The 12,844-nt window shown below is 42.7% G+C and overlaps 1 protein-coding gene across 2 annotated transcripts in view; it reads left to right on the forward strand.

Annotated features, from left to right (window-relative positions):
* Positions 1-2,991: 2,991 nt before the first annotated feature.
* mgll (monoglyceride lipase) overlaps positions 2,992-12,844 on the forward strand; it is a 55,183-nt gene continuing 45,330 nt past the window's right edge. The window contains exons 1-2 of one of the 2 annotated variants that reach the window (XM_049580134.1): positions 2,992-3,121; positions 6,938-7,073. In XM_049580134.1, coding sequence (XP_049436091.1) covers positions 6,946-7,073 — 128 coding nt within the window. In that variant the 5' untranslated portion in view covers positions 2,992-3,121; positions 6,938-6,945. Of the gene's footprint in view, positions 3,122-6,699; positions 7,074-12,844 lie in introns of those variants that run through there. The other variant, XM_049580133.1, reaches the window with a different exon arrangement.

The following is a 12,844-nucleotide window of genomic DNA, read 5'->3' on the forward strand; positions in this document are numbered from 1 at the left end:
AGCGTAGACACTCTGATAAACCAGAGCTAAACAGAGCCAAGAGTAAATATTAGCCTGACATTTGTCTGGTGGTCAGAAAGTTAAATGCTAATGTCTGTAGTTGCTGGATGTGTAAATAGGCAAATGTTTGCTAACAAGTTTGCCACGTTAACTTGAAAGTGTCCCGTGGACTTTTCTTGTGAGCAAACAAAAGTTACATTTACATTCAGTGTTAGTCGCGCAAACAAAATGTGTGTATCTTTCATCTCTGACAAACATCTTGAAAGCATTACTTCCACCAAAGAAAACCTTAAAAGCATTCTGTGAATTTCTTTCAATTGAAACACGCATTGTTTGCATCCAACATGTTTTCACTCCGAACTCGTCAAATACGGCAGCTAGATCAGCGGCCCAGCACTCCATGCCATGACGCTTTAGGTACTCCTCTAGTGTCAGTTTTGGATGTGTCTCCTTATGTGCATACAGTGTCTTCTCAAAATAAACTAACGTGCTCACAGGACATGTTGGTTTAGGTAACAAGAACTACTTGGTCAGGTTTAGAAAGAGATCCTTATTTGAGTTAAAATGATGTCGACTTCTGGTTTTTCACGTGACATGAACAGCGATGTCCTGGGTGTTTGTTTGAGCCGTACAAACCGATCTGTCGGCTGTGACTGATTGATTCCCGTCATGATTCCTGCTGCAGCAGTCCAAAACTTGAACTCAGTTACCTTAGGGCACAGCTATCGTACCCTAAAAAATAGGCACTTGGGAACATGTGTCGCTCTGCCATTTGGGCACATCTGCCACACACCTACATTAAAAATAGTGGATTAGAGGGCGCAAAAAACATGGCATGTATACAGCCACTCATACGACATCAGCTGCACTGAGCGTGCACTTGGAGTTAGTTCAAAGCCCGGTGTCTTGTGGGTTGGTATTAGGGGTGTAACGATCCATCGATCTGGATAAATATATTGATTCATCGTCAATGGAAAGTGAAAACATTGATACACATCAACATCTTTGGTTACGCCAAGCGGAAAAGGGAAAGATGATGAGGATAATGTTATTTACTCAGAAATAAATCAATAAATCAGCAGAGTGGAAACATTTTCTGTTATGGAGAAAAAAGGGATCAACAGACAATTGTAAGTAATGCCGCTAGGAGATAAAAAAAAAAGGACGATATCTGCCTGGCTGGGCATCTCACTCCACTAACTTCTCACTACAGCAGTATTAGCTGCTGTGTATAAACAATGTTACGCTGAAAGAACGTCCATGCAGGCTGAAATTCAGCCGTTCTGTTCTGAGCAAGAAAAAGTATAAATAATACCTGTTACTTGTTAAGCTATGAGTAGAGTAAATCTCCACTAGCCGCTAGGCTAATTTATGCAGCTGTTTTGCCTATGAACCTTCAGTTATTATTGAGCCAAATTTTATACTTATGTTAAATGATGTTGTTAATCCATGTATTTTGGCTGCTGGGAAAAGTTTGCCTTCAAGTTTTAGGAAAAAGATCATGTAAAGTGGAAACATTTCTTCCAGAAAGGGTTTTCTGTCAGGAAGCTAACTGGTATTTTATGTGTGTTAGTGGAGTCAAACTAGTTTACTGCACTTAACCAGGCACAATTAATTAGCTTGATTTGTGTGTTTATCCTTTTTGGCCAAAAGCAAAAAAGAAAGGGACAATAAGTTCTTCTGTAACAGACTGTTAAATCAACACATTCTCACTCCGACCTTGTCACATATTGACGTTTTGGTCATGGACTTTCAACGTCCACATACGATGTATAAGGTACCCTGGGTGTGTTGGTTGTTGACGTGGGACGCAGTGTCAAGTTCTGCCTGTTACATGCACTGTGGTCTGGCAAAATAGACTTCCATTTTCACAGGAAATTTACAGTTTATACACTGTCTCTTTCAAAATAAATGCACTGCATTGGTACAGCACCACAAATCGATGATTTTTCCTTCAAAAACTAGCACACGTGATTAGGTTTAGTAAAAAAGAACAGGGCTTGGCTTTACAATCCCATTGGACGTGGGACCTGGGTGAAAGTGGGTGTTTATAGAACCCACCCATCCCACCCACCTCACTTGGACTTTCGCCACCTTATTTTGGTTCCTGTCCCACTGCATTTCCCCCTGACGCCACTGGGCACCATTAAACTATAACGGTAACCTGCCATACTGACCTTAAAGGACAGCTTTTTTGTCAGTGTCTGATCCGCAAGTCACTGCCCAACTGCCAGATGTGAAAGACTTAGGAGTGAGATCGGTTTGGTGAAATGGGTGTATAATATCATCTCATGTTGAATCGAAATCATAACGTGACAGACTTTGTAATATTGGCAAAAATCGTATCATTGTCCAAAGAAGTGATACAATATCATATCGTGATGAAACTAGTCATTAGTCAGACACCAAGTGGCATGACAAAGCATCTGTATTTGACAAGTTGGAACTAAGAACAGGTTGTTACATGCAATATTTGTCTTATTCCCTGCCTCTGCTGTGTGTACAGATAATTCACAAACACTCACCATATCAACTTTATAAGGTCATATAATGTCAGTGTAGCATTTACAGCTTGTTCCTCTGCCCCCAAGTGACCAAAAAATCAATGAATGCTGCTTTAAAACCAAACAGTTTTACCTCCTTATATTTACAGGTGGCAGTTTTAATTTGGGAATAGTTCTCTCATCAGGTGGAAGCTTTACAGTTAATAAGGAGAGAGATTCAGATATGATCCTATTAATAAATGGATGTCAATGGGTCTGCTATGTAGGCAACAAAATGTCTTTCTTTACAGTAAATGAGGCTTTACAGAAGGGGCGAGAGGAGAGCTGCATCTCCGCCTCTGGGGAAACTGTGTGTGAGAGTGAGTGTGTGTGTGTGTGTGTGTGTGTGTGTGTGTGTGTGTGTGTGAGAGAGAGAGAGAGAGAGAGAGAGAGAGGGAGAGGGAGTGTGTGTGAATACTTATTTAGTTTCAACCCAAACGTCGCTGACTGCATTCTTCTCTTGGCGGGTGGCGAGAGCAGAGCATCGGAGGCAGAGAGACATACATGCCAAGAGACAGAGGGGGAGATTAGAGAGTCCGAGGAGAAGCTGAAACTTCACAGCAGACGCTCCTGCACAGGTTGGTCCCATCTTTATAATATCCATGTTGTATTTTACGCACAGGGACTTAAACGGTGCGTCCGCGGGACCAGTTTTGACCTTATTATGGACTCGAGTGGATTCATCTCCAGCATCAGGCTGTTTTCTTCTTGCTTTCGCTTTGCAACTTGTAGTTTTGCAGTGATAGGCTGTTCGCACACAGGCTGCTGCATCTCCTCTTCCTCCATTCATCTTTTTCATATCAGATCCGCAGACCATAATATTGATGCTGAAGCGCGTCTTCCACTACTATAAGCGCACTGGCATCGATCAGTATCAGCAGTCCAACCACATTAATCGATTCTTGACAAGGCTACAATGTCAGCTTTATGAGAGACACCTGACATGGCAAAGGCTTTCTGGAAGCATGAAGGCTGTCCAGTTATGAGGAGTCTTCCCCATGTGCATGAAGGTGCAAACGGATGGTTGCAGCAGGGATGAAAACAAAAGGGAGGTTTTGCGCACACGTCATGAGAGCAGTTTCCAATTATGATGCACTCACATGTATATAAGTTAAATGATAATGGTTATTCCCACATGTGTGATGCACACTTCTCACTGTTATGATCCTGCTGCTGAAATGAGACAGAGATCCCCGCACTGAATTGGCTGCAAAGCAGAAATGTTGTCAGATATTGAGGATAAAAAAAAAAGTCTATTTGCATTTTCAAGCAAGACGCATGACCAACGAGCGGCCACATAGTTTATTTACTCCTGGGTTTACTTACTAATTGTCAGTTTCTATAACCTATTCAATTATGAATGGCAGGTTGTCAGGTGACTGAACCTGAAAGACGACACCCGATCACCTCAGAAAATAGCTTCACACCAAGGCTATTTATATCTCCGGGCGGCACACACACACACACACACACACACACACACACACTGTTCTCATTGTAATGCTGCACATGCCATTAACATGATGCAGCTATACTGTGTATCCAGCAGGACCTGATGCCAGGCAGGGAAACCTCATGTGCAGTGCCAGAGAGGGGAGAGGAGAGAGGGAAGGGGAGGGCATAAAGGTGCATCAAGATTAATTATGTGTGCAGCTTTACCATGTCTGGCAGAGGCAGAGGAATAATTTTGTTTACACATCCAATTAATTGATAGAGTAGCCTACTAAAGTAGCTTGCATGTGCATGAAAAATGATATTTTAAAAAACACTGAAAGAGAAAGAGCTCGTGAAAATGAAACAAATAACACACATTCAAACATTCAAATGAAATCCTCCTCTCTTAGGGACTGTTCTTTACTTGTCAGAGGAGGGGGAGTGGCTGGGATGTGACTTCATCTCTTTTTTTTTTATCCTTCTGAGGCAACAGATATTTTACCTTGAGTCTCCCATGACTAACGGAAAATGCATGACCCTCCCTCCACCGTAAATTAGCTAGTAATTAGATTTTTAAAATGTACCCTTCGATGTTTGAAAGTTAAAAGTTGAAGACAAATCCTGAAGTTGAAAAAAGGCTTGGTTTTTCCACTCTTGTTAGTTTGTGCAAACAGTTTAATTTTGGCCATGATATTTATGAAATGTGACTATCTTAATGGGTCTTGTTCATGAGTGAGGGTAGAATGGAGCGAGAGATGGATCAATGGTTCGGCATGGTGTCTGCAGTGTTGCAGGTGCTGTGCCGGACCTTTGTGGTGAAGGTAGAGTTGAGTCGGAAGACAAAGTATTTGATTTACCCTCACCTATGGTAATGAGCTTTGGGAAAAGACCGAAAGAATGAGGTCGTGGATACAAACGAACGAAATTAGTTTCCTCAGGAGGATGGCTGGTCTCAGCCTTAGAGACAGGGTGAGGAGCTCAGACATCTGGAGGGAGCTTGCAGTAGAGCTGCTGCTCCCTTGTGTTGAAAGGGGTCAGTTGAGGTGGTTCGAGCATCTGACTAGGATGCCTCCTGGGCGCCTCCAGTTGGAGGTCTTCCGGGCACGTCCAACTGGTAGGAGGCCCCAGGGCAGAGCCAGAACACACTGGAGGGATTATATCTCGTCTGGCCTGGGGATGCCTTGTGGTCCCCAAGGAGGAGCTGGAAAGCATTGCTGGGGAGAGGGATGTCTGGGGTGCTTTGCTCAGCCTGCTGCCCCTGCTTTGGATAAGTGGTTGAAAATGGATGGATGGTCACTTTTTTAAGCGCAGATTTAGCTAGTTTTTTTTCTGATGGTTGCCTTTGTAGCCATGATGAGTCCAAGGATCGTTGCAAATTTGAAAATGGTAACGATAACAATAATTTCAATGATAACTACAACAAACATTTCTGTTTTCACAGTTTCTGGCTATGATAAATGGTATCAGTTTGGTGTAATGTTTAAAGAAAGCAAGCCTTGAAGGAGTCAGCATAGTGATGCAGTGGTTAGCATTGTCGCCTCATGTCAGCATGGGTTTTCTCCAGGTACTCCGGCTTCCTCCCACAATCCAAAGACATGCAAGCTAGGTTAATTGGTGACTCTAAATTGGCTATAGGCATGAATGGTTGTCTGTCTCTATGTGTCAGCCCTGTGATAGACTGGTTACCTGTCCAAAGTGTACCCCGCCTCTTGCACAGTAACAGCTGGAATAGGCTCCAGCCCTGCCGCGATCCCCGGCAGGATAAATGATTATGGAAAATGAATAAATGAATGCCTTGATGGCTAGTCTGAGTGGGTGGAAGTTCACTGCATAGATCAGCCTCTCATTGGGCGGAATGAGCCACCCGCTGAAGTCCCGCCCTACCACCTCCGGTTGCAGTTTTCAACACGTCCTTTACTAACTTTTGCGGTGTTTGATCTTGTGGGGATGTAGCCATTTTTCTGCCATGGCTCGCGTCCTGTAGGCGATATTTTTGTGGGCGTGTTACACCAAAACCTGTTTCTCCTTGGCAATATTTTTGCAAGTGCACTGTTGCTGTGGCACCGCCAAGAACGACTGTGATTGGTTGAAAGAAATAGTTACAAGCAGCCGGGGCGTTTTTTTCCTCCAATCTCAGAGTGAGAGTCAGCCCAGCCAGACCTTTCTTTTGTTGAGAAAGGTCTGGTGAGCGAGACTACTTGATGGCAAAATCTGCAGTACAATAAATGCAAAATACAACCATTTAACAGTAAAAAAAAAAACAAAAGTCCCTCCGTAGTGCTTAAAAACCTAAGTGACATGCCCCCACCTTTTTTGCACCACCCTTCCCCCCTTAAAAGTAAAGAACAGTCCCTTAGTAGTTTTTTTTTTTTTTAGAATCCCTTTTATTGTTTCCATATAGTATTTACTGAATTGTTGAAAATCATCTTATCATTGGTCATTCTATTCTATTTAGTTTTTATGATTTGTTTTTCACAGTCCGTTATGCAGTTGTAGTAGCCTATCATATTATGTTGAAGTATAGTGAGGTGCAGAGCATTGTTCTTTTCTCATTAGAAACCTCATGGCATACAACATTTGGCAACAATGCACTAATAGGTGTCACTATTATCATCATGGTAATGACAGTTAAAGGTTGGGAGACCTTGTGCAAAGCACAGCATATGGTCATGTGACGTAACGCCTGTCGTTGCGGACGCTCTGACAACATTGCCTCAGTGTGTGTATTAGTGTGTGTGTGTTAGTGTGTTATGTGTGTGTGCAGCTCAGGATTACATCCGGCATAGCCTGACCAACAAACCGTGTCATCTCCGCTGCGTGCCTGAAGCACGCGCTAAAAATAAATAAAGCCCAGGCTCCAACAATGAACGCACTGACCGCCGCCACTTGCCTCCTCGTCGCCGGCTTCAGCTACCTCTACGGCAGCGATGTGTTATGGTTTGTCCGTGTGTCTCTTGCAGACCTCTCCATGCCCGAGCCGGGAGCTTCTCCGCGGCGGAGCCCGCAGGGAGTCCCCTACAGCGACCTGCAGCACATCGTCAACGCCGACGGACTGCACCTGTTCTGCCGCTACTGGGAGCCCGCCGGTCCGCCAAGGTCAGTGAGGAGCGGAGCGGGGAGATGAGCGGAAAGAGTGTATTTGTTGTACTGTTTGGTCCCTCTGTATGAGAAGTAGGCTGTGTGTGTGTGTGTGTGTGTGTGTGTGTGTGTGTGTGTGTGTGTGTGTGTGTGTGTGAAAGAGATTGATGGAGTGTACCACAAGAGTTGTTTTCATTTGAAGTGCTGTTTAAAGTAAAAGTAATTGTATTCACATGGCTGCTCTCAGTCCTGGAGTCACATGAGGACTTCAACTTTCTAATGAGGTCCTGCATGTTAATCTAGTGTGTGTGTGTGTGTGTGTGTGTGTGTGTGTGTGTGTGTGCAGTCCAGGACCCAGCTGTGATAAAAGTGCACAGTTGTGTAGAAGGTTATAATCTGTAACCCTGCCTGGTTAGTGCAGATGTGTGTGTCACACAGCTCTCCAATCAGCACTCCCCATCTTCCATAAACTGCCACAGTAAAATCATCACCACACAGTGCATTGTTTCAAACATTTACTTGTTATTTTCATCCTCATATGGGTTACATAACGGGCTGCAATACTGTGTGGTTTGGCTGCTCAGGACTGCAGACACTTGCAGAAGACTGTAATGACATCAGGAAAATATATTAGCACAGGACTACCATAACTTCGTGACATATATACCTGTGATTGCAAAAGGAAAGCCTAAAACACCATTTAGGACACCTGCCATCCTGCTCATGCTCTGTTCTCACTCCACCCATTAAAAAAACGTTACTGGAGCATCAAGTCACACAGCACTTGTTTCCTCAGGCAGTTAGGTTTCTGAGCAGTTGACGCATCCACACTGCACATTGTTACTTGTCGATTGTCCGTATACTGTGGGTAATGTTTTTTTTTTTTTTTTTATTCTTGTCAGGGGATGTGTGCCCTTTGTGGAGGCAAAGAGTGTTACTGAGCACAAGCAGTTCATTGTAATTTTTTACACATGACAATAACCATTATCTTGAACATTGCAAGGAGTAGCGCTGGCTGATAAGTCACCTCCTTTGTTGAGCTGTAACTCAGTAACTCAACAGTAATAACTGCAAATGTAGAAAATTGGCCCACGTCCCTCCTCATACCTTCATGGTAAGTCATATTTAAGTCCTGGTCCAACCAATATTAAATTTATAATATCGTATCTTATCTTAAAATCGAGTCAAATCACTCTGTAGTGTATCTGTTTGGTCTCATTCTGGCCCAAGCTCGTTAAAAACATTATAATTATGTTAATCTCCTCATGGAGGCGACTACCAGATGCCCCAGTGACTCATACTGGGTCGTGACCCCATTTAAAAAAAAAGAGACTTAGCAACGGTTACTAGTTCAGCCACCCAAATGAAGTCAACACATTTTTGTTAATAAATCAAACAGCACATGTACTGTGGTTGGAGAACATGTCGATTCTTCACTATAGTGAATAATTAATCAGCTTTTTGGGGGGTTCAGTTAAAAGAAATAACTTTGTTGCAGTATGTGTGGATATCTTACTTAGATTCACAAATTATTGACAGGTTAGTACATGTGTGACTGCGTTTAAGGACACACAAACAAATGAGGAGCGTTTGTACAGGGTGTGGTTTTCAAGTATGATGAAATGCTGGCTATGAAAATACAACACCTGTCTCCTCATACCTGCAAACCCTTGTGTTGTGACGTTACTTGTAGATGATACGAATGATATTCTCTCAGCCCTGATGACATCATCTGCAAAAGGTCTGAGATCCTGACTCATTGGGCATTCTGGTGTGTGAAAGAGTGCAAATGGCAATGTTGTGTCTTCGTCGAGAAGACTTCAAACAATACAGCTAGATGATTAATGGGTCCGGTTTAAGAAAACACACAGTAGTGATATATAGTCTGCTCTGGGAGGCCCCCTTGCTGTGCACTCTCGGCCGCAGCGGTGCATGAAACAGGACACAGATGTCACACTTCAGCTCGGTTACAAACCGCAAATTTGCATGCAGTGTGAGAGCACAGGAGGAAATTGAGTTGACAGAAAGGCCCACAAAACATCTGGAGTCAAGACATTACTGATCTCTCTTTCTGTCTCTCTTTGACACACACACACACACACGAGGCTCGCACATGTTAGTAGAGCAGTGACTCATTAACTGACACTGTGTCTGTGCCTCTTCTGCTTCACTGGTCCATAAAATGCAGCTCATAGTTTAGAATTAGCATGTGTGTATGCATGTGTGTTTATCGTGAAGTCATCTATGATTTATTCTGTATTTGTATATGTGACCGCTTGTATACCTGTGTGCAGATATCTGTGTATGTGAGTATTAATCCTTTGGATGACGTATTTGTGGTTGGATTGTTGCCTGATGCACTCTGGAAGCTCTTGTTAAAATGTAAATGTGCACGATTCTGCTCAGGCAGTGGGAAAAACATTTGACCTTATCGTTGCCCACAGTGCCTCTGTGGACTGAGGCCTCACTGTGGTCACACAGAAGCCCTTTCCCAGATCCATGCCCACACTTCCACAGCAACAGAAGTCTTCTACCTACTCAAGCTCGTCAACAGATAGGCTTGGACATGAATAACCAACTCTGAAAACGATTCCTGCCAAAAGCACCAATAAGCCAAATAACAAATTTGATTGGCTCACCATAACAGCTTTATTTTTCCTCGTGCACATCATTTCTTTTTGGAAGTCAAAATCAGAATCACTGCAGGCTTAAAATAGCTGCTGAGCCCTGTGTGTTGTAGCAGTTTTAGAGCCGAGGCTTTGGGTGGCTTATATAAGAGCTTTCTCACTGGAGGCCAGCCAGTGACCATGCTAAAAATGCATCCAGTCATGGTACAAAGAGACATGTAAGACTCCGTGAAAGGTTGTGTGTGGTGATTTGTATACCTGTAATAATAGCAGATATTTTGTCTATGATTTGTGTGTATGGATGATTTTGCCACCACAAAGAATGAGCATTCTGCAGTTCCACAATAAGTGTATCCATACCAGTGGGAAAAAGCTCTGGCAGCTGTCTTTAGACTTTTACAGGACACTTTAATTCTGCGCTGAAGCCCAAGCTAATTAAATTATTTTAGCTGAGCAAGCAGCTCCTAAAAGCTGTGTGTGGTAGTTTGACTGCACGTTTTACAAGCTGACAAAACAGAAGCCATTAAGTAACCCACCCTCAGTACACCCACGAACTGATTTACTCGTCTTAATATGCTGTTGTCTGTGTTTATCTGAACATAATCGTCAACATCTCCTGAACACGCTGCCACCTCAATCTCTTAATGCAAAATCACAGTTACGCACAGGATGTCATAGTCAGAGTAAAACTGCTGAGCAAGTGTCACAAAACACTACAGCCTGTTGTCTGTCGTGCAGCCTACACTTAACCATGAAAGAAATACTCTGATGCACACCTCCTGTTTTAACATGAGCTGCCCCTGCACTCTGATGCTTCACAGTGAAGGAGCTCTCTGTGGTCTGGATGGATGCAGCCTCCAGACTCACAGCAACCCACTCGCTGCAGCAGTCAGATTAGTAATTTAACACAACGTGACACAGCGTGTCAGAACCGAATTCATGAAATCTCTGTAGATGCAGCTCAGCCAGAAGCTTAGAGCATTTATACGTATTTAAGTTAATAAGTGGTTATATAGCCACTGGCATGAATGGGAGATTAGATGTCCTTAGCTTACACTGTGGATGCTTAGGAAATACAAGTTTCATCATAGTTTCATCTCAACATGCTGCACTTTATGGGAGGCTGGATAGATTTTAGGTTTATAGATTATTTCTGAAAACAGCAAGAGCATTTATCTTTCGCATGTTTGTGATGAGAATAGTTTGATATCAGCCACAGCAGCAGCTGGTGCAGTGATAAGCTTCGACGATCAAAGGAATCTCCCGAAAAGAGCTTTGCCGTCTGACTGTGAGGACTCAAAAACAAATCAGTTATTTGTGTTTTCATCGATTTGTCAGATGATTATTTTCACTTCTAGTCAGCTGTTTTTGACAAAAGCAAAAAGTAACAATTTCCTAAAGTCCAAAGTGACGTCTTTGCATTGCTTGTTTGTCGAAAACTCAGAGTCTCAGTTTCCTATCACATAAGACAAAGTATGCAACACATCCTTACAGCTGAGATGCTGGAACTAGCGAATGTCACCATCATCCCTTCACTAGGGAAGCATGATATATATATCAGGTGATTTTATTATTCTGTATTATTCTGATAATGAAATTAAAGGCGATAAATAGCAACGATAATATGGAGCCAGACTGCTTTCACTGACTTAACAAGGGCAGCATCTGCACACCCGGACACAATAGGTAACACCTTTAATGTTGGTGAGCCTCCAATAAACACAGGGTAGAAGACGAATAACAAGCGCAGCAAGCTGAGTAGAGAGCCAGGTATGTCATTGCCGGTGTGGATGTCTTTCACACAACAAAGAGTCTGACTCCTCCTCCAAGATCGGCAAATGTCTTGCTGCCATTAAACGGGGTAGACACAGCGCTAAAGTACCGTCCCCAGAGCTCACATCCAACACTGAGCCTTTAAATGGTTCCAACAATCTCAGACCAAAACGGCTTGTTGAACCCATTCATAAGCATTAGATAACACTAGCCGTGTGATGCTACAGTTAGCCCTTCATTTGTATCGTTAACTGGCATCCCAGTCTGGAGCCTTCTGCTCTGACCAGCCACCCAAATGAAGTCAACACATTTTTTTATTAAATCAAACAGCACATTTACTGTGGTTGGAGATCCTGTCTATTCTTCACTATAGTGAATGGTTAATCAGCTTTTTGGGGGGTCCACTTTCAAAAAAATACCTTTGTTGCACCTTGTGTGAATGGCTTACTTAGATCCACAAATTATTTACAGTTCAGTACACGTTTGACTGGGTTTAAGGACACACTCTCCTCATACCTGTAAACCCTTGTGTTGTGACGTTACTTGTAGATGATCAAAAGGATATTCTCTCAACTGTAATGAACCCTTCTGCTCTGACACTGACAACCTCTTTCCCTCTCGCTGCATGTGTTTGTAAGACAGAGACGCTTGTTTGTGTGAGGTGAATCTATAGCACATCGCTACTCTACTTGGTAGTTGTAGGCTAGTCTATTGTGGGATGGTGAGAGGGTGCTGGATGTGTGACGATAAAGACATGTCCTACAGGAGATGTAAGGCAGACCTGCAGATGCGCATTTAACCTGCCTTGGACCCGTTCATATGAGTCGGCTGTTACTCTGTGTAGGCTACTGCACATGTAGCCTACACCCAGTAGCAAAGGGGAAACACTGTAGCCTAATTTTTACTTAAGTTTAAACTTTTTACACACTCTTTTCATTTATTTGTATGTTTTTTAATTTTATTTTACCATTAGATATAATTTAAGACCAATTAAAAGTCATTTTACTTTTTCATCCTTGAATTCATTATATTAATAGAGTAGAGTTATATGGAGGCAGGCGGTAAAGGGAGGTCATTTGTCAGTACCCCAGGAAATCTTCTTCTTTTTCACAGCCTAATGTTGGCAGGTATGGAAGAGTCAGAACTGTTCTTTGTTTTTGTCATGTTAGCAACAGTGATGTCAGTTTAATCTGGTTACGTCAGCTATATTAATATTAAATCAGCCTTTCATACCCTCAGGTGTACATGAACTACCGGTTATACACTTCTTTTTACAAAACAGAAATGTGAACTTATTGGTTATTGTGTCAGTATCAGCCACGAGAAGCAGGAAATGAAATGAAAAAAATCCATATGGTGCATCCCTAGTCAACACCATTACAGTTGTGA

Source organism: Epinephelus fuscoguttatus, linkage group LG7, assembly GCF_011397635.1.
Source record: "Epinephelus fuscoguttatus linkage group LG7, E.fuscoguttatus.final_Chr_v1".
NCBI classification, from domain to species: Eukaryota; Metazoa; Chordata; class Actinopteri; order Perciformes; family Serranidae; genus Epinephelus; species Epinephelus fuscoguttatus.